The sequence below is a fragment of the Fusarium sambucinum genome, chromosome III, assembly GCF_050947815.1.
Source record: "Fusarium sambucinum isolate potato_lamoka chromosome III, whole genome shotgun sequence".
NCBI classification, from domain to species: domain Eukaryota; kingdom Fungi; phylum Ascomycota; class Sordariomycetes; order Hypocreales; family Nectriaceae; genus Fusarium; species Fusarium sambucinum.
In genome coordinates, this window is record NC_139292.1 from 3,743,004 (window position 1) to 3,763,144 (window position 20,141).

Sequence of the window (20,141 nt, forward strand, 5' to 3'; positions counted from 1 at the left end):
ATTTACAGAAGGGTATTACACAGTTCCAAAACAAGGTTCACAGTGTAAGCCCCTGGCAGTGGCTTGGCTCGATAAGGCCATGTCAACAGACCCATGCAAAATCCACATCTGCAAATAACACCAATGTCACTCTGCGGCTATTTTTGTATGCAATAATACAAGCATTTCATCTTTCTTTTTTGCTGTCTAAACTGAGCTGTGGGTGGTGGGATCATCTCCTCTCTCCCGTTTGGGGATCGTCATCCACTTCCCGGTTTAACTGTTGGTCTTGGTATCTTTGACTTCCAGGACTTGATTGAATCTTGACTTTCCTTGCCTTGATGCTTGAATCTCACTCGTTTTCCTTCTCCCCTCTCTCGCTCTCCTTTCCATCTCTTGATTTCCTAAACCCATTTCCTTTTTGTCCCTCCACATCATCCTTTTTATTCTTTCTTGTCTCAAACCCTTCAACAATAGAACTAATCAATCATCACCCCTTTGTTTTGGAGGCCACTTCATTCAAACCCGCGCTTAATTTTGGGTAATATTTTCATCATCCCGGCCGCGACCGCTTATTATTACCGCCGTCTGGGGTTGCAAAATCTTGTTTACCTCGAGATAAGAGCACTATAGCATTGCTTGTCATTATTCCCTTCAACTACCATCCAACCCCCAGTCTATCGTTGATCGATTGAATCTCTCGAACCGCTCTTAACGGCACATCAAAACAACCTACAACATTCGCTTCATACCCTCGCTTTTTATCCCCTTTTCAATCCCGAATTGCTTTAGTACAACTTCTTTTGGCCCGGTTATTTGGTAATCGACTCCTACCCCGGCAATTTTGAAACAGCTCTACTCCTTCTCGTCCATAACAACGGTTACCGCCAAATCGACAGAGGAAAGCCAAGCACGGCATTGTCGAACAAAAACAGAAGCGAGCCCACCTCCAACAGTAACCGACGATATCACAAGCCACGATCCAGTACCAAGCCGATTCATACCCCAAATACCTGTACAAGCCAATCATTGCGACACGAAGATTGTTTTCTTGAGGGCCCTCGGGCAATTCGACACTCCCCTCTTGTTCAATCCTTTCCTGCTCCACCGAGGGATGCGACAATGATTCGCACTCTTGATATCAACAGTGTTCTCCCCAGTCCCGACTCTCCTCCAGGAATGACCACCTCAAAGAGCTCAAAGACCTCATCTTTCCAATCTTATGACAGCGACGATGCTAGTGTCATGGCTGACATTGGCCATTTCGAGGAGATTGGTCTTGACGACGACAGCGTCACCCTCAAAAGTCCATCAAAAGTCGACGTTCGCCCTAGTCTCCCCAAGGCTCACTCAAGTCGATCTCTTGTAGCTGGCAAGACTGCTTCCAAAGCTCGACCGCCCTTCCCAACTCTCGAGACAAACGTATACACCTCCAACCCCCGAAGCACCAATCTGAGCGCATTGACAGAGCCCCTTTCCGCCACGCGCCCAAAGATGTTGACCAGTCCGTCCTCAGCCTCTCTCACATTCAATCGACGACGAAGCCCGAGTCCTGCTTCCTCGCTCAACCCGAGGGATCCGAGAGACCCCAGTTTCCCTGCAAAGCCCCGTCGAAGCAGCTGGCAGACTGCCCGTGAGCGCAAGTCTTTTACTGATCTCGAGCGTGAATGTGACGAGGACGACGGTGACGATATTCCGGATGGCATGTTCCTCGACAACGTGCCGCTGTCTCCTCGGCCTATGCAGGAGCGAACACCCAGCAGACCTCCGTCCACATCGCCCTCCCCGAATCGATCTAAGGAACGGGTTCGAAGTGTTGGAAACGGAACACCTGCTGTAGCACAAGCCTCGGGCTCTCTTCGTTCGCCAGCCTGGAAGACTGATACCCCTCGCAGTCCCGCCCAAACACGAGCGCATAGCTGGAACGCAGCATTGGCGGAACTGAATGCCGAAGCCAAAACTCTGACCGAAAAGCTCGAAGAGCACGCTGATGAGTTAGTCGAGCAACATATCAAGCGCCCCGCGAACCAGCGTCCCAACACCTGGAATGCATCTCGTCGTTCTGCCGACATGTACGAGAAGAAGCAGCGCGTCAAGTCAACACCTGAGCTGCCACCTCTTCGCAAGACCAACATCATGATTGACCCTCTTCCTGTTTCCAAGGAAAAGGAAGCTGTCTTGAGCCGTACGCGTCCATCATGGTTGCCACCCAAGGATCCTGCCGAGGAACGCCGACACTTGAAGGAATATCAGAAAATGATGGCAGCCAGTGCAAAGGCCGAGGAGCGGCGTGAAGCCTCCCGAAGAGCCAAGATCGAAGGACGAGACAGCACAGCCGATAATCTGATGCAAATTTGGGAGAGAGACGTTATTCCACGATGGAACGAGGCCATACGAGAGCGCAGGACAAGAGAACTCTGGTGGAAAGGCATCGCGCCCCGTAGCCGAGGTGTTATATGGGGTCGAGCGATCGGTAATGAACTCGGTCTTTCGGAAACATCGTTCAAGGCAGCTCTTGCGAGAGCCCAAGAAATCGAGGCCAGAGTCAAGGACGACAAGGGTGACGCGGAGGATGCCAGAAGGGCAAGGTGGTTCCAAGAAATTCGAAAAGATGCCTCACACAACACATGGCAGGATCTCCGGATTTTCGACGTCGAGGGGCCTTTGCATCAGAGTCTCGTCGACGTGCTGAGTGCTTATGCCATGTACAGGAGTGATATTGGTTATGTTCGGGGTTGCAATGTAAGTATACCCTCAGCCACCTTGTGCTACTTGAAATGCTAACCAAGTCCGTCAGACAATTGCTGCCCTGCTGCTCCTCAACCTACCCGATGTCCCGTCCGCATTCGTCGCACTCGCCAATGTGCTCAACCGCCCATTACCTCTGTCATTTTATACTGGCGACCCAGGCGCACAAGCTTCCGCATTCAACCTTGTCATGCAGACGCTGTCTCTCAAGTCGGCGCCTCTGCACGCGCACCTTACCAAAAAGATCCCAACTGCCGAACTCGAGCAATCCTTCTCGGGAATCCTGACAGCCATATTCACACAACATCTGGCCATTGACGAAGCAGCCCGGCTATGGGACGTGTACGTCTTTGAAGGCGATGCTCTCTTGATTCGAGCTACCGTAGCGCTTCTCCTCAGCCGAGAGATGACACTGCTCGGCGCCAAAACGGCTGAAGAAGTCAAGACAATCCTTAACGAAAGAAATGCCAAGGTCTCTGCCGTCAGGGTTGCTGGCGAAGTGGGTGCCGAGGACAAATTTATGATGTCAGTCCGTGAGGCAGGAAAAGCTTAGGCGTTTGTAACGGGCCACCATTTTGGAAAGGCTCTTGGTCTTGGGGCTTGCTTGGCTCTCAAGCCGTAGATATGGTATAGATGGGGAACATATTGGCTCCATTTTCATGGCGTTTATCACACGGACTTCGGATCTTGGATAAGATGCGGAGGGAATGTTTATGAAATATTTGGAGAGGTTATAGAGCGGTGTTTTTATCTTCGTAATTGCCGTTGACCATAATTGGGCAACGAGATTTTGAATCAATATATTTTGATGATCAGACGTGTTGAATTGACAAAAAGGATTAAACTTGAGTACGTACTTGACTCAAAGCTCAATGTGCCGAGACATTGTGGTGTTGCACTGACGGATCACCAGTTGTACAGCGGTTTCACCGTTGACAAACTCAATCCAAAGACTTCTTTCTACACAATTGAATATCGACCAAAGCCGCAGTACCATGGAACTTGTAGTGGAGACACAAACAAGTAGACTTACAGCTGGACACTGCTAAGTCTGATTCACATAGCAGAAAACTCAAACTCATTCATGGTGCAGGGTAAGAAAAATATGGTGTTTCAGCCTTGTATCATGCAAACAAAACAAGCCATGAGCTAGACAACAATGCCTGTCAGTGAAACGAAGTGTTTGTTTATGACGACTAATGCTTCCTGTTTCATCATTTATCCCTCATCAAGCGCGTTTGGTAGCGCGTCAATATTAGGGGCATATTTCAAGAGGCTAACAGAGCATCAGCACTCGCCTTGACAACATAATGCTGTTGCTCCTTCAGACAGGAGATCTGTTGAAAAGTTTGTGTAAATAGTAGATACATTCCAAAACAAACATGTCGTGACAATGTGGGAAGTGACTATCCCAAGTCGTCCTACCCTGGGTAAGCACCAACCTCCAAGGTGACACGAATGAAATGCCACGTGATCACCGCCAACTTTTGACCCCTCACCACGTACCGCGCAATCAACGAGAGCAGACAAAAACATTCAATCACCACCGTCCCAGTCATTCTCTCCACCCACTTACACCGCGAAAAAAGCATCCTAGACTGGGGCGACGCGACACGACACTCGTTCAAGATGCCAGCCGGATATAAGCATGGGGACACCCCCAAGAAGGCCATGGTTCGAGGCACCATCTCGTACCTCGAGTCTCAAGGCCTCCCCGTCAACAAGTCAGCCATCTTCAGGCACTTTGACCTGTCTCGTTCTCAGGGTTATGCCGCGCTGAGTGTCCCCGCGTCCAAGCGCAATGATCCCGAATGGGAGGAGACGCGTGGAAGACCACTCAAGATCTCCGAAGACGATCAGCAAAAGATGGAAAAGATCTTGTGGGACGACAATTATGTCAACGTAAACTTGAACTGGCACGGTCTCGCCAAAGAGGCTGGTGTCGAGGTGGACGTGAACCCAAGGACTCTGCACAGGACCATGGGTACGCTGGGCTACCGACGATGTCTGCTATGCCCACGCACCTGGGTGCACAAGAAGGCTCGTGAGAAGCGAGTTGAGTATGCCCGGCGCATGCTGGAGGCGTACCCGCAACCTGAAGATTGGAGAGCTGTTCGATTCAGTATTGAGCTGCACTTTGGATTTGGCCTTGATGGAAAGATGCGCCTTATTCCCCGTCCCGGCGAGCGAGTTTGCGAAAGTTGCACCACCAAACCCGAGGCTGATTGGCCACGCGACTTGCGAAAGGCTCATGCCTGGGTTGCCGTGGGCTATGGATTCAAGAGCGACACCGTCTTCTACGAAGATTCAACCAGCCCCAACTGCACTGGTGTCATGACCATGCAGGAGTACAAGGACCACATCCTCGAAAAGACAGTCAAGCCATGGCTCAACAGCACCGGCCCGCAGAGTTTTATTCTCGAGGAGGACTGCGAGGCCTTTGCCCACGGCGCTGCGAGCAAGGTCAACTTGGTTCAGCAGTGGAAGGACGAGCACAATCTGCGATACTACTACAACTGCGGCGACAGCCCCGACCTTAGCCCTCTCGACAGCCTCTGGCCCGTGAACAAGCAGTGGACGATGGAACCACCCAAGGACTGGGAAGACGAGACGCTTCAGAAGATGGTACGCGACGCGTGGGCAACCTTTGACATGGAACGGCTCAACATGTGGGTCAACTTTATGCCGCAGCGACTGAAGTCTGTGATCGATACCGACGGGGCACTGGTATCTTGGTAATGATTGAGTATGGCGTTTATCTTGTTCGTGATGGTGTTATGAGCGATGGACTAAGAAAAAGAAGATTGGAGGCATGCTATGCTGGGTATATTTTGCTAGAACCTTGTAAAGTTTTGTTATAGCATCATATCTCATGTGCAGCTTGATGGCATCATGTTTGGTGGACGACATAAATAAAGAGAAAATGAAAGAATTGCAATGATTAGCAAAGAGAAGAAGTTTTATATCTGAATATGTTTAATACTGATGTGTGGATTAAGCCGAGTTCTTTATTTCCATCAGTTCAGTCGCTATCGTCAAGCCTGGATAATTTGGTTGCTCAAACCAAAAAGAACAGAATCAATGAGCTAATCTGCCTTGAATTATTAGGTGCTTTAGTTATGCCTTTTGCATTGCCCTATTCTGTTATTCACTGATTTTTAGCCAAGTCTAGGCTATCAATCACTACCGGCTGCCTTGCACTGCAAACAATCCACCACCTGAGACTCTTCAACTCCTACATCCACTCACCTTGCATATTTTGGCCGATGAAGACTCTTCTCGCCTTTCCCCTTCTGTTCAAATAGAATTCTCACGCTTCGCCGACTTGTCATGTCTCGTTATCTCATTCGACTACGCTCCCTTTCTCAGTTTGTCTAATATGAGAACTCCAAAGTCACCCTCCAAAAGGAAGGCGACCGAGGGTTCTCCTAAGTTTAGATACCGGAGCTTCACTAACTTTGGAACTTCGCCTACTCCGAGAAGCCGCCAAGCCAGAGAAGATAGCTACTTTTGGATGGGTCGCTACCTAGCTACCGGCACCCCTTCACCCGTAGGAGATGATCAAACTCCTCCTCAAGCTACGAGGGACAACATCTGCCAGGTGAGTCAAAGATGTGTCATTCAATTTATCATAGCTTAGTTTGGCGAGTTTGCGACACATTCCAGCATCCACTAACTTCTCAAGTTTAATCTTGATCGGCGAAATGTGCAGCGAGGTGATGTTCATCCTGTCGAACATAGACCCCTTGCTATGATCCCTAAATATCCTCCCGTGGTCGAGAAGCCTACCGTATCGATCGAGGCCAACAGAAACAAGACCAAACGACAAGAAAGTCGGTCGAAGAAGCAAAAGACTGCGCAACCTAAGCCCAAGCCTCCCACAGTCCATTCCCAACCTCCAACACCGGATTTTGAGAGTGTTATTTGGCCTGCAATGCAGGAGAAGGTCACGTTTCTCATCGAAGTAAAAGTTTCGGAACATATGGAAGCTATGTTGGAGGAACGAAAGACTGAATTGGAGTCTTTGACTCGCCCTCCACTGCTTAAGGCGGACAGTTCGACAGAGGTTTACCACGCTTACGTTGAATTCCTTCAGCACAGAATAAAGTCTACGGCCAAGAACACGCCAATGATACGAAAAACTGAAGCTGTTATGTCGTTGGCGATGGACTTGGAGCCAGGAATAGAGAAACGCCTTCGCGAGCACCTAGATCAAATCACTGTCGGGGAGAACACTCAAGTGGAAATCCAAGACTTGGCCATGACTGAGCGAGAGTGTGTCGAGGAAGAAGAACTGGAGATAGGTGACGAAGATGTTGTCACGATTCCGGATGATGACGATTCCGACTATCACGACGATCCGGATGATGTCGATGAGGAAGACGAAATCTTGCCTTCCATCGAGTGTCTTACCCCAGTTACGACGCCCACAACCGTGAACCAACTGAAAAGATACGAGAAACGATATAAGGAGTATTGCCGGTCTGCCGCATCGGAGAGAGAAGTGCATAGTCGTGTGCTAAGTCCTTTGGATGGGTATACAAATATACCAAATGATGGCTCTCATGATTCTCGACAAGCCTGTGGTCTCCCTGAAACACCGAGCACGCTAAACGATCTAGAAGAGACTCTGGACGGAAGATGTGAACTAGGGAAGATATCCAACGACAAGAAGAGGCCATTGGAGACGACACCGACACCGACCAAAGAAGACAGCAAGAGACGCTGCACAGTCAAACACTCGCCTGGATTTACAGCCAGCCCAGCGTCGTCCATGTCTTCGTATTTCCCATCACTAGAGGAGATGTTCAGTTCAAGTCTGGGACGACAGTCATCTCCGGCAACACAACCGAGTCCCTCCAGAAGACAGCCTTCTCTGGTTCATAGTCCAACTCCTAGCCCAGCAGTGAGAAGATCCATGGTAACAAAAGACATCTCTGGCAATGCTGGTGCTACCTCTAAGCCTCCAGTACCGCTATTTGGAGAGTCGCCCGGTCTGTTCGTGACTCCCGATCCAACTGCTACCACAAGCCCTTTTACCTCTAAGCAAAGCGCGTCTCGTAGCACACGAAAGGTTGAACGGGCACGGCGCGAGAGTACGTTACCCACCCGCTTCCGAGAGACGACGGCAGATTTTGAGGCCATGGATACACCCGAGAAGCTCCTGTTGCTGTTCAAAATGTCCAGAGGAAAGGAAGGATAGCCATGTTGGGGGCATTGTTCCAGACTGCAACTTTGGGAAGCGTTGGTTTGGATGGATCGACGACGCAGAGTATTTGGAAAGTACTCTTAGGCATTCTGGTATTATAATGTGTTGGGGTGAGGTGCTGGAGGATAATAGTAGAGTGAACAGATAAACTTTGAGAAGTCAGTATTGAGAAGCTGTTTATGCATAAATGCAGACCATTCAAATAGACTGCTAGGTTTACATATTATATGCTGTCGTAGGAACGATGGCCAAGCTTTCTATTTTAGTTGTTAATATAATTGTGTCTAATGTTGAGTGCTATATTGATCGCGGCCTTGTCAAATGATTCCTATATTGAGTACTGTTATACGATGGGATAATAGCCAATGTTAAGGCTAGTCTGGAGCAATAAAACGATAAGTGCTAAAACCTGCACAGACTGCCTTGATATTCTATTTCCTAGACATCTAAGAGGCTTTTGCTGCCCGTGGCGAGGCACTGCCAAACAGTGACCATCGAATGTAAACCCTCAGGGGATAAGGAAAGCTGGCCGCTGGAAGCACAAGATACAAAATTATTAGGCCAGTCTACTATATTCGGATAAAAGTCCTTGGGGTTATTTTCTCCTAAAACTTGCAGGCCAATCTCTCCGTTGCCTAGGTACAGCTACCTACTAACCAAGGCAAACAACTCCCCACCCACTCAGCAGCCTTTCACCTTACAATAACACACGGACAAACCGACCACTCGCATAAAGCATTCATCATTCTCAATTTTATTTCGGCCTGTCACATATCTTCACCGGGACTACCCATTCACGCTCCGAATTAATCATCCCACCATGGAAAAACCGGGAAAGAAGGATAGAAAAGGGGAGAAAGAACCGCCAACCAAGGTTATTGACTTGAGCTGTTCACCGGCTTCTAAATCGTCCACGACGCCGTCTCGTTTTCCCGCGAATGCCCCCAAGGCATCGCGTGAACAAAACAGACCAAGAGAAACTTCATGGAGAAAGACATTCACATATAACTCACAACCTCTTCCTATGTTTTCTAGCGATAATCCCGTTGACCCGCCCCGTGCAGGAGTCACTGTCGGCCCCGCGTCCTTGGGCTCTCGAACAAGCAACGACACTGAAAGATCATCTTATAGCAATAATCTCAAGATCAAAGTGCTGGAGATCTGCATGTCTCTCAAGAGTCGATATCTGGCAATGCCGCCCGCGCCTCACGCAGACCAAGAGCCCTTTTGGGGGCGGGTACTGGAGATGCTAGATCTAATACTACTTACAAAAGGAAAATTCAAAGAATGGAAAGAGGTGAACCGAGCTGTCGAGTATTGGTGCCAAGCTCGCCGATCCTACATGAGAGAGAACCGACTCCCGTCCGTATCGCAGTCACAACCTGAACTGGAGACCCTCATAGACCAGTAGAACTTGATCTTTGCGCAGCGTTTCTCTCAGATATACCGCGGATACTTTGCCGCGACTTCGCAGTTCTTGGCGGGTCCGACTGAGCCTACAGCAGGCACACGAGAGCATGTTGGCTTCACTCCTTGTTCGAATGGGACTTCTGTTCCAGCAACTACTTCTGCTCCTCCAGCACGAACAGCGTTTTCAGGCCCCCAGATAGTCCTGCCGCCGTCAACATCCAGTACAAACATGATACAGCGTCTGGAGAAACCCGAGTCTCAATTAAGTGGCTCTTCTACGCAAAAATCTGGAAGAGAAGAAGATGCTTCGAGGAAGAGAAAGGATCTGGAGCCCCCCATTCGCAGCACTGGAAGCTCTGGCCTTGAAGGAGGAAAAACAACAAACACTGTGCCGTATGACCAGTCAAAGCGACCACGTCTTGACAACCACCACAACCTGCCTCCAGCGGGAGATACACCTAGAGGCAAAGAAACCCGCCATCCACGCTCGCCACCTTTTCGCCGACCCCCGCTCCCATCACTGTCACCCCCTTGGAGGAGGAACGGCCCTCGGTACCAGGATCAGTATCGTGAAAGGAGACATCAAGATTATTACCAAGGCGGTCGACATCAAGAGACCGACAGTTATAGACCCCCTCCTAGAGTAATGCGCGAGACCACGGCAGAATTCGAAGGAATGTCTATCCAGCAACAGAACATGTCTCTTCTTCGTCAAATTAAGAAAGTCCAGGATATGGTTGAGAAGAAGAACTAAAACCTGAGATGGTGATTTGGAGGTGGAGGACCTGGCTGTTAATATGGATAGTCTACGGGTAACGGGCTGGGTACGCGCAAGAGCATGGTTGCTCGTTGACATGGATTGAGAATTTTCACACGAGCTGTTCAAAAGAATATTTGAGCTAGATGGCATCGAATGGCCACGACGTTGGAAGAACTTGGGACCCTTGTTTTCAAGATGATATTTGGAACCGACGAATATTCGAGATCGAACGATCATGATCTGACTCGAGGTGAAGGATTGGGGATCATTAAATGTTGGGGGGAGAAGGACATTTGTTACTGGTAGAAGAATCAACTTGAGCTATTGTAATTGATTGGAACCATACTACTGCATCATGTCCAAGTCTTTCCATGAAAAGAGTGTACCAATTCCTGTCTTGATTAATGGCATTTGGTATTAGTGACTGTATTGTTCCATGCTTTCAAGTTGAATTGACTCCAAAAAGGAGGGGTCATGGAAAGATCCAATAGCGGGGTTCGGGGGTCTTTCAAGGATTTAAACAACTAAAAATCCAAAGCCCAGAGCCGCGAACCACGGAAAAGAGCCGCTAGCGGGCAAGACACGTGGGGCATCTGGACCCTAGAACAAGAGGCGAGTCGATAAAACAGTCCATGATATTTTCTATCGATTGCATTGATGACCGAACAATGAAAATAATCAAGGCATTTAGTATAATGCTCAAGTATCAAGCAGGATAAGATCTAAAAAAATAACGAACAGGACCATATCCTTCACCTTCCCTGTTTACGTCTATCCATCCATCCAACTAGTTAGGAACCAACTTCATCCTTCAACGTCTCCACTTCTTCTTTGACCCTGGACGCCGATGCCAAGACAAGGGGTCCCGCCTTGAACTCAACAAAATTCCCAACAGAACGGAAGTAAAAAAAAATCCATCTTCTTTCCTTCCAATTGACATGGATCGATAAGGACCTTTCGATGAAGTGAACGTGCACTGTATTCGGAACATCCGATTCTTTTTTTCCTTTTTTCTTTTTCCCCACTGAAGGAAAACAAGTCGGAGAAATATCCCCGAGTTTCATATCATGAAAGCTTGAACTGCGCCATACATGATTTGGCTGACAACCATTGAGCTTCGGTTAAAGCAGTACATCAGGTATTTGCGGATTTGTTCGGTAATGCAGTTGTGACAGATATTTTTCTCTGCTGCGCCGCATCCTATTAATTCCCCAGGTTTGTCTGTAGACTCAAACTTGGCCTTTGACAAGTGGCGATGCAATCATGTACTCTGTACTGTGCTGCGGATGACGGTTCCGTAGACATAAGGTTATCTTAGCACGAGCTGACCATTCATACACACACCTCGGTTCATGACCAAATATCTATAGAGTACATAGACTTTCACATGTCGATAGATACAATATCGTTCATCCATGATGCGTTGCTTTGCAGCCACCAAATAATAGCCATGCCAATACTTCACACAGAGGCGATAACTTCAACAACATCTTGCCAATGCCATCAAACTCTCTCTTCCCCACAACGGTGCCGGGGTGGAAACAATTAACCAGATTTATCTCCCTTGTCCGTTGTCTGAGCTTTTCTCCCGCCTTTTCATAGCCAATCGTCTGGGATTCAATTCACATCGCATCGTCAACAAAAAAAAGCCAGCCACGATCTAGAAGGGAGCCAAGGGAGCCCTGTCTTGTCAGGTCTGGGCCGCTAAGATGTGGTGCTTGTGGTCGACGTCGACGTCGACGTCTTCTCCCGGTTCCCCCCGTTTAGACCACCTCCCAAGGGATTTTTTCATGACTTGATTCACATGTCGATGATCTCCAGCCCTAAGCAATTGGAGTCCACTTTGGACCCGCACGAGCTTCCAACTGGAACCCCCGATTTGGACTTTGTGAAGAGGGGCGACATTCGAGTTTGTATGGATGTACTTTGGGATTGTGAGGCTCGTTTCGGTTGAACGCTCTAATTCGACGCCATCAATTGCTATCACAAGAGGCGTTGCTGCGTTTGTGTTTCACCCACCAGTTTTGTGTATCTGTCGGCTATACAGTGCAGTACAGTCCAGCGTGATAAGCCAATCTTGTTGCTGTCGGACAGGTCCCGTTAGTGGGAGTAGATCCATTCTTCAGGCGGTGTGAAGACCTGAATCACTGCTCGAGGCTGAAGTATTGGTATTCGTCACATTGACTGTCCATTGATGGCAGAGGCTCAAAACTTTGGAGGCGACGTCTAAACGTTATATTGCGCGCTCTCTGTTCCAGAATCGGCCAGACTTGGGGACAGTCTGAGTTTTGATAACCCCATTCTGCATTGTAGCACGGATGCATGGATTGAGACTAACGGTATGATGGGAAAGAGGTCTTGTAGACACCATCAGGGAAGCCATCTTATCTGATGACCGTAACTGAGAAGCTTAATTGGAGAATAGATACCTGTGAAAATGTCCCGTGCAAGTGTAGACTTGGCGATTCAGCCAGCCACCATATGCAAAAATCCCTAAGCCAACTCAACCTGCAGCAAAATTCGAGACACAGAACGGCCAGCTGTCGTAAAACCAAGACACAGCCCGACAGCGAATAAGCACCCACTAATGAGACGGCTATCCCGTCGGGATGCTTCTGCTTCGGTACATGGGAGCCATTGCCACTTTCAGGGGTGGGTTAAACCAGGACCCATTTTCTAGCGCATTTTCCTGGGGTACGGGTTTTTTTTAGTTAGTGATTCAGATTGGGGCATCTATTTTTCTGCTTCGTTCTGAAGCGATTGTATCTGCATGCAGTTGGAAGATGTTTACAGTTGAAGAGTTCTTGTATTGAATAACTGTTTGAAAGAGTGAGAGTTGATTGTAGAATCCTAGTTGGCAAACTTTCGCTTATCGCTCATTGCATAAACCTACCTCTGTCTCATCTGAGGATTGTCGATCTTTTCGCCAGAGACAGGAGAGAAAAGCGGCGCTGTAGACATAACAAACAACGATAGTATCAACTGAGAGGAACATACCTGTCCATTATCGTTCCACCTTTGGTTATTTGCCCGCATTCGCCGCCACCTCTGCTTTGTGTTGCCGCTACTCTGAGAGGTTAGGTTCCTCGTCCGCTGTCCCGCCTGCGGCAAGTACTTACACCTGCCCTTTTTTAGGTGGGCTCCCCCCCCAACAAAACGTTGCCGAACAAGCATCCACGTAGGACAGTTGCTTTAAAACTTCAGCCCCCCGTTGGCCATCTCGAAACTCTTTCTTTCTCACCTCCCCTCTTCTTTCCTCTTGATCAGTTTGCATTCGGCATCTCGACTTTCTCTTTTGTCGGCCGTATACCTTCCTTCAAAATGGCGTCAACTTCGGCTCTGCCTAAGCAGAACCCTGCTCTTAGACGCACCGTCACCTCCACCACCGTGACGGACACCGAGTCTGCTGCTGTCTCTCCTTCAGACTCTCCCCGCCACTCGGCCTCTTCCACCTCGCTCTCATCTCTCTCCGAGGTCGACATTGCCAAGCCCAAGGCCGAATATGGTGTTATGCTTGACACCTACGGCAACAAGTTCGAGGTTCCCGACTTCACCATCAAGGAAATCTACAATGCCATTCCCAAGCACTGCTTCAAGCGCTCCGCCCTCAAGGGATACGGATACATCCTTCGCGACATTGTCCTCCTTGCTACCACCTTTAGCATCTGGCACAACTATGTGACCCCCGAGTACATCCCCAGCACTCCCGCCCGCGCTGGTCTCTGGGCCGTCTACACCATTCTCCAGGGTCTTTTCGCCACCGGTATTTGGGTCATTGCTCACGAGTGTGGCCACGGTGCTTTCTCCGACTCTCGCCTCATCAACGACATCACCGGCTGGGTTCTCCACTCTTCTCTTCTCGTCCCCTACTTCAGCTGGCAAATCTCCCACCGAAAGCACCACAAGGCTACCGGAAACATGGAGCGTGACATGGTCTTTGTTCCCCGAACTCGCGAGCAGCAGGCTACTCGTCTCGGCAAGATGACCCACGAGCTTGCTCACCTCACTGAGGAGACTCCCGCCTTTACTCTGATCATGCTTGTTCTCCAGCAGCTCGTCGGCTGGCCCAACTACCTCATGACCAATGTTACTGGCCACAACTACCACGAGCGTCAGAAGGAGGGCCGTGGTAAGGGTAAGCACAACGGTATCGGTGGCGGTGTCAACCACTTCGATCCCCGCAGCCCTCTTTACGAGCACAGCGATGCCAAGCTCATCGTCCTGAGCGATATTGGTATCGGCCTGATGGGTACCGCTCTGTACTTTCTCGTCCAGAAGTTTGGCTTCTACAACATGGCCATCTGGTACTTCGTTCCCTACCTTTGGGTCAACCACTGGCTCGGTAAGCTTTCATCCATTCCATTTTGACGACAAGTACTAACCTTTATAGTTGCCATTACTTTCCTCCAGCACACCGACCCTACTCTTCCCCATTACACCAACGACGAGTGGAACTTTGTCCGCGGTGCCGCTGCCACCATCGATCGTGAGATGGGTTTCATCGGCCGACACCTTCTCCACGGTATCATCGAGACTCACGTCCTCCACCACTACGTTAGCAGCATTCCCTTCTACAACGCCGACGAGGCTACCGAGGCTATCAAGCCTGTCATGGGCAAGCACTACCGTGCCGACGTCCAGGATGGCCCCCGTGGTTTCATTCGTGCCATGTACCGCAGCGCCCGTATGTGCCAGTGGGTTGAGCCCAGTGCTGAAGCCGAGGGTGCTGGCAAGGGTGTTCTGTTCTTCCGCAACCGCAACAAGGTTGGCACTGCCCCTGCTGTCATCAAGCCAGTTGCTTAAGTGGTGTTACGGCATTGGATCTGTCATGGAATATCTGAATGTTTGAGCGTTGATTGTTCCAAGTTGGTTTTCCGTTTACGGGGAGGTCTCGTCGTGGGTATGGCGGGGCAGAGGTGGTGGATGAAAAATAATTTTGACATTAGCATTGAAGATTGAGTAGCAATAGAGCAAAGATAGACGAGGCAACACTCGAGGAAAAGAGCAAACCATTATTTCTTGGATATTCGCTTCCGTTATTGCGTTGTGATGTGCTTTGTTTTTGGAAGGTTGTGTTTGGCTACGGGATGCTCGGATCTGGTAAGTGCTCCATGATCAGATTGCGGGGAAAGAACAACACGTGCTCCATAACCGACTTCCATGGTATGCATTTGACAAATGATTTCGTACTGTAATTTCGTATTGATGTTTGTATCAACGGATTTGGAGTTTTATGGGTCTGCATGAGAAGCTCTCCGGGTGGCGCTCAAGGATATTTTTGAGGGCATTCAGATGTATGCAGATCGCCTTGTGGTGCTGGACACGGTAGAGTCCAAGACTACTAAGAATGACCATGGTCCTAAAAAATCGAGAATTTGACTCTTACATTTGACTTGGACGGGACCAATTAATCAATTAAATTTACACACATATCTATGAACTGCTTATTATTACTGAAGTCCCAGCCTTGCTAACTCACTTATAGTTTTTATCTGCAAGGCTGGCAGTGTCAAAAACTCAATGTGCCACAATCATCAAGTTACCCCACAATAACTAGGTCTCTATCAAAATGAAATACTATATCATGGTTCAAACTGATTATTCCTTTACTATTCGTTGACTACTCATACTGAAGACATCTCTCCATCTCTTGTTGAAAGCCTTGTGAGAACCTCAAGATGAGGGAATGAGATGCTCGTTGTGATATTGTATGTAATTACCATGTATGGCGGTTATTCTCTGTCTAGAGCAACTATGCATTAATATAGAGTTTTATAGCATAACTCTATATAACATCGTGCATGGAGATTAGTTTTGAGTATACAATTAAATTATATCGTGATTATTTACAAATTCCCAGACCTCTAATAATCTCCGACTTGTTTTCTTTCCTTATTCCTACAACCCAAAAACCCGACGAACCCAAAACTCCGACGAACCACAAACGCCAGCTCCAACCAAAGATACCTTCATTGGGCTGTACAACCTTGACACCTACGCACGGTATATTGTACGCCTTCTATGATGTTTATACCTTCGGAAAGTGGTGACACTTCAAACCACAACGATACCAGAACGTCACAACTGAGGATAGAAAGCCCGATCGCGACAAGGGATGCTATAGTCCCAGAACATTCTGCACCTCCAGACAAGCCCACCATCCCGAACGACACTACTACGGAGCCCAAAGTCACAGAAAATAGTTTGAAGAGGAGGAATAGTTGCAAAAGCGCTGGTCCTGCAAAGAAGGCTAAAATATCAACTGATACCAAGACCTTGGAGGATACCGAGACTTCGGACGACACCAAGACCTCTGAAAACACGAAAAGTCCAGAGAACTCGAACGAGGTCTTGGAAGATGATGACTTGGTGTATTCGCTCTTTGCGATTCATGTCGAGGCTGTTATGCGTGTGGAACGAAGAAGGTTCTACAGGGTTTGCTGAATGAAGCGAGATGACGATTCCAATACTTTCATAACTGTTACTCGCAAGCACCGTTGGCACTGTTATGGCGATATCAGGTCAAGGGCCGGGAAAAATGAACAAGCTGCAATAATAGTTATCTAGCCACCGAGATTAATGATTCACGAAACTCATATCGGTGTTTCTGAAACCCCATTCTGAAGTTGATTGTGGTAGACCAAGCAGGAAGGGAGGTCGATATGATTTATCCATAGACTATTGGAAAATAAAAGAGTTGGCATCAAAGATAAAAAATAAATAATATGAAGTGTGATCTAAGTAGTATAGGCCGACCTACCAGTCGAGATTGTCTTGGGTATTCCTGGGGGGTTCGAACCCACAAGACACAAAAAGCGAAGGCGCACTCAAGGTGCACTTGAACATATCTGTTTTGTATTGTTCGGTAGCTACTTCGCTGATGGAAGAGTGTGTTAATTTGTTATAAGTAGGTATAGGCACAGAGTGATAGAGTTATGCGTATGAAGTTAAACGTGATGACAAGACAAAACTATGGGATGACAGCATGACAAGTATTGGGGGGAGGCAACAATATACAGGCTAATTGCAACAAATACTCCATCAAACATCCGGTGTGGTGTATCGGTTAGCATACCGCGTTTTCATTAATGAAAATCCGCGGCGAGCGGGGTTCGATTCCCCGCACCGGAGATTCTTTTTGTCTTTTCTTACTCTACATCTAGAGTGAACTTTTTCTTCCTATTGTTTCATGATAGTTCCGCTGGCTGTTTACATGCCGTGAAAGAATTTTGGCATGGTTTCTATGTTTGCAAATCTCAATTAGCTGTGATGTCATTCTGGTATTGAGCAGTTCAGGCCAATCTCCTGGAATGTGATTCAAGCGACAGAACCAACAACATGGAACTGTTGGGATTTCCAGGTCACTGGACGACATCAATATTCTCTCCAATCATTTTTAGGTCATCATGGAGATCGTCCTGATGTGCAGCGCATTTGGACGGGTAACATTACTGAGCTTATGTTGAAGTTACAGCCATAAGGTGATAGTTGACACAATCAGCATTGTGCGCACACATAACTGTAGATGAGATCTAAACACGCGTCGAAGCAAAGCGATTAGGGATTCTCTTGTTGCAGTGTATTTGTGGTATGATGTTAACTGAGATTGGTAACTTGCCATCCTGACATATATCGCGCTGACTTTGATTTCCTGTGCCCCTGAATAGCTCAGAAACAAAAGACCACATAAGGAACTTAAATCCTTACAACCCGGGATGTATCAGTTCTTTAGGTTGAGTATTCTCAACTCTCAAAGCAAATGCTTATCTCAATCATGATGCTCAAAACTAAGTCATTGTGCTATTGCATGTTCAAGGAAGTATGCAAGAAACGGGCATTCATGAATTCTCACTATCCCTTCCAACCCAATTGTACATCTGATATCACAGCCTCTGCTTCTAGCGATAATGAGGAAACAATGCATCTCCTTGATTGACCTTGATATCATTACCAATGCCAGTCCGCTACCCCCTTCTTACTTGTCAATATTCATCCAGCGTGGTGTACTCAACCCTTTACTTGAAAGTGCCAGCTCTCTCGAGCCTGTGTTAGCACACGTAACGATGGGATGTAGTGTAGATTGACGGGTGCGTTGGAGGAACGGCTCCGAAAGTCTGACGTCCTGCTAAAAATGTCTTTAGACTTGCGGTTAACCATGAACCCGGAAACAACACTAGGCTTAAAACGAATGTGCCTTGATATATCCTGATATTTGGTCAACGTTGGCTCAACGAGCCAGTTCAAGGTACGTCATTGAATTCCAGTCACTGTTTCGTGGATATGCTTGACAGGCGACAACAACGGACTCTCTTGTTTCCGAACAGGTAGTGTATCACAAGTAACTATGAACTAGACATCATGAGCAAGTCAGATATTCGGAAACGTCTTATGGTTGACCGAATACCTGGTGGGCACTGGAACTTCCCCTAGCTTTGTATGCGCCATTCAACAACGCTAGAGATGATGTACGGACGAAAAATTCCGTACATTTGGTAGGGTCCATAATAAAATCAAAAGAGAAATATCACATGGTCCTGACGATCTTGTAGGAGAACGGTAGGAGATGACGTGGGGAGTCCCGTATCTTTTCATGAGGCTCTTGGGCTATTCTTAAGACGGCAATGGCGTTTTGGGGAATATGACTAGTCAAATTGATGATCAGATTTTCAGATTTTCTTGAGCACCTTGTTGTGCCTGCCCATCAAACTAATGTGCCTGTGGGGTAATGTGTAAAGTTTGATCGACCACGTTGACCTAGCCTTGTTCCTTTCTGCAAGGCATGGATCGACTATGTTGATTCCCATAGCAGCCATCCGCTGGACAATGTTGGAAACCAAAGGCTAAATGAGGTATCACGTCGTATTAATGACCAGGTTATCGTATGCGACGGTCCCATCTGAGCGATGCTTTCCGAGGAGAGAGAAATGTAGACCCCTGATTCGAGGCTGCGCCAAGCCTAAGCCACCGGGAACAAGATCCGGAAAAGGTGTCAAAGGAAATGACATCAGAATCGTTGATAGGGCTGTATGTGACGAGTTTATGTAAACACAACTGGACTCCAAGACGGTATATTTGGGACGAGGTGGATTCTCACCTGCTGTATTTGACATAATGCGAATTTTTGTATCTGTGACGATAGTAAATCAAACAAAGAAGAGATTAGATTGTGTCAAGAACCTGATCACTGTACGTCTCAGATGAATAGGCAGGTTTCCCGTCACCCATTCTTCCCCTTTCGCTAGCAGCAATGCCAAGGACGCCGTTAAACTAATGGGGTGCTCAAGTCAAGACTTTGTTCATACTGACCCAAAGCCGTTGATGTCGTTCCAAACCTAGTTGGGTGAAGAAGGTTGCATATCGTTATACTGTCAAGATGGTCACTTTTCAGCTGCGGATGCACGACTGAGCGGGACTCTAGAGTAACTCAGTTCAACCATGGATGTGGCCAATTATGTGTGTTCTGTATGACATTGGTGCATGGCATGTGTGACATTCAGGTACGCCTGGATAACGACTACAAGCATCTTCACTCTAAGCAATCGAGAAAGAAGCAACTTCACAATGTCAATATCCTTTGAATCAAACCGGGCCGCAATCATAACCCCACAACCGTGTCGCTTGCAGCATTAGCCTACCCGTCTTCCCACTGAAAACAGCATTTCCCCCAAATTAATTGACAGCAAACGTTTGGAATCTAGACACAAACTAGCCACATACTTTGAGCTATCCTGCAACTAAAACATTCCTTAACCATGGCGATCGACGCCAGATAATTGTTTTTCAAGGATCTACAGGTGTCTCCCCAGATCATCATGCCGTCAAAGCGAGCTTCAAAGGCTTATTTGCGGCCAACAAGGAGGATTGGATTTGTTTATTGAGTGGGCACCAAGAATGAAGATAGCTTAAGCTATGTGGATATGGTATCGGAAGTGGTCAAGGTTTAATCGAAATCCAATAGGGAGAAAGACCCGCATCCTAAACGGGACAGTGGTTGAGGTTATTACCAACGTTCCCTTGACCTACACAACCATGAGC

At 47.8% G+C, this 20,141-nt stretch overlaps 7 protein-coding genes across 7 annotated transcripts; all 7 read left to right on the forward strand.

The window, feature by feature from the left end:
- Positions 1–1,101: 1,101 nt before the first annotated feature.
- On the forward strand, positions 1,102–3,280 carry FSST1_011414 (uncharacterized protein; the record flags this gene model as incomplete). Its single annotated transcript, XM_083234546.1, has 2 exons — positions 1,102–2,721; positions 2,777–3,280. 2 exons carry the CDS (start codon positions 1,102–1,104, stop codon positions 3,278–3,280), a joined length of 2,124 nt encoding a protein of 707 aa, XP_083081110.1.
- Positions 3,281–4,356: 1,076 nt separating this feature from the next.
- FSST1_011415 (uncharacterized protein) lies at positions 4,357–5,466 on the forward strand (the record flags this gene model as incomplete). Its single annotated transcript, XM_083234547.1, has 1 exon — positions 4,357–5,466. One exon carries the CDS (start codon positions 4,357–4,359, stop codon positions 5,464–5,466), a length of 1,110 nt encoding a protein of 369 aa, XP_083081111.1.
- Positions 5,467–6,106: 640 nt separating this feature from the next.
- Positions 6,107–7,930, forward strand: FSST1_011416 (uncharacterized protein; the record flags this gene model as incomplete). The annotated part of the gene is made up of 2 exons (XM_083223738.1): positions 6,107–6,328; positions 6,413–7,930. The coding sequence occupies 2 exons, from the start codon at positions 6,107–6,109 to the stop codon at positions 7,928–7,930; spliced, it is 1,740 nt and encodes a 579-aa protein (XP_083081112.1).
- An 826-nt stretch (positions 7,931–8,756) lies between these two features.
- Positions 8,757–9,347, forward strand: FSST1_011417 (uncharacterized protein; the record flags this gene model as incomplete). The annotated part of the gene is made up of 1 exon (XM_083234548.1): positions 8,757–9,347. One exon carries the CDS (start codon positions 8,757–8,759, stop codon positions 9,345–9,347), a length of 591 nt encoding a protein of 196 aa, XP_083081113.1.
- Positions 9,348–9,648: 301 nt separating this feature from the next.
- On the forward strand, positions 9,649–9,993 carry FSST1_011418 (uncharacterized protein; the record flags this gene model as incomplete). Its single annotated transcript, XM_083234549.1, has 1 exon — positions 9,649–9,993. One exon carries the CDS (start codon positions 9,649–9,651, stop codon positions 9,991–9,993), a length of 345 nt encoding a protein of 114 aa, XP_083081114.1.
- Positions 9,994–13,427: 3,434 nt separating this feature from the next.
- Positions 13,428–14,909, forward strand: FSST1_011419 (fatty acid desaturase-domain-containing protein; the record flags this gene model as incomplete). The annotated part of the gene is made up of 2 exons (XM_083234550.1): positions 13,428–14,448; positions 14,497–14,909. 2 exons carry the CDS (start codon positions 13,428–13,430, stop codon positions 14,907–14,909), a joined length of 1,434 nt encoding a protein of 477 aa, XP_083081115.1.
- Positions 14,910–16,130: 1,221 nt separating this feature from the next.
- On the forward strand, positions 16,131–16,550 carry FSST1_011420 (uncharacterized protein; the record flags this gene model as incomplete). Its single annotated transcript, XM_083234551.1, has 1 exon — positions 16,131–16,550. One exon carries the CDS (start codon positions 16,131–16,133, stop codon positions 16,548–16,550), a length of 420 nt encoding a protein of 139 aa, XP_083081116.1.
- Between the last annotated feature and the right edge of the window lie 3,591 nt (positions 16,551–20,141).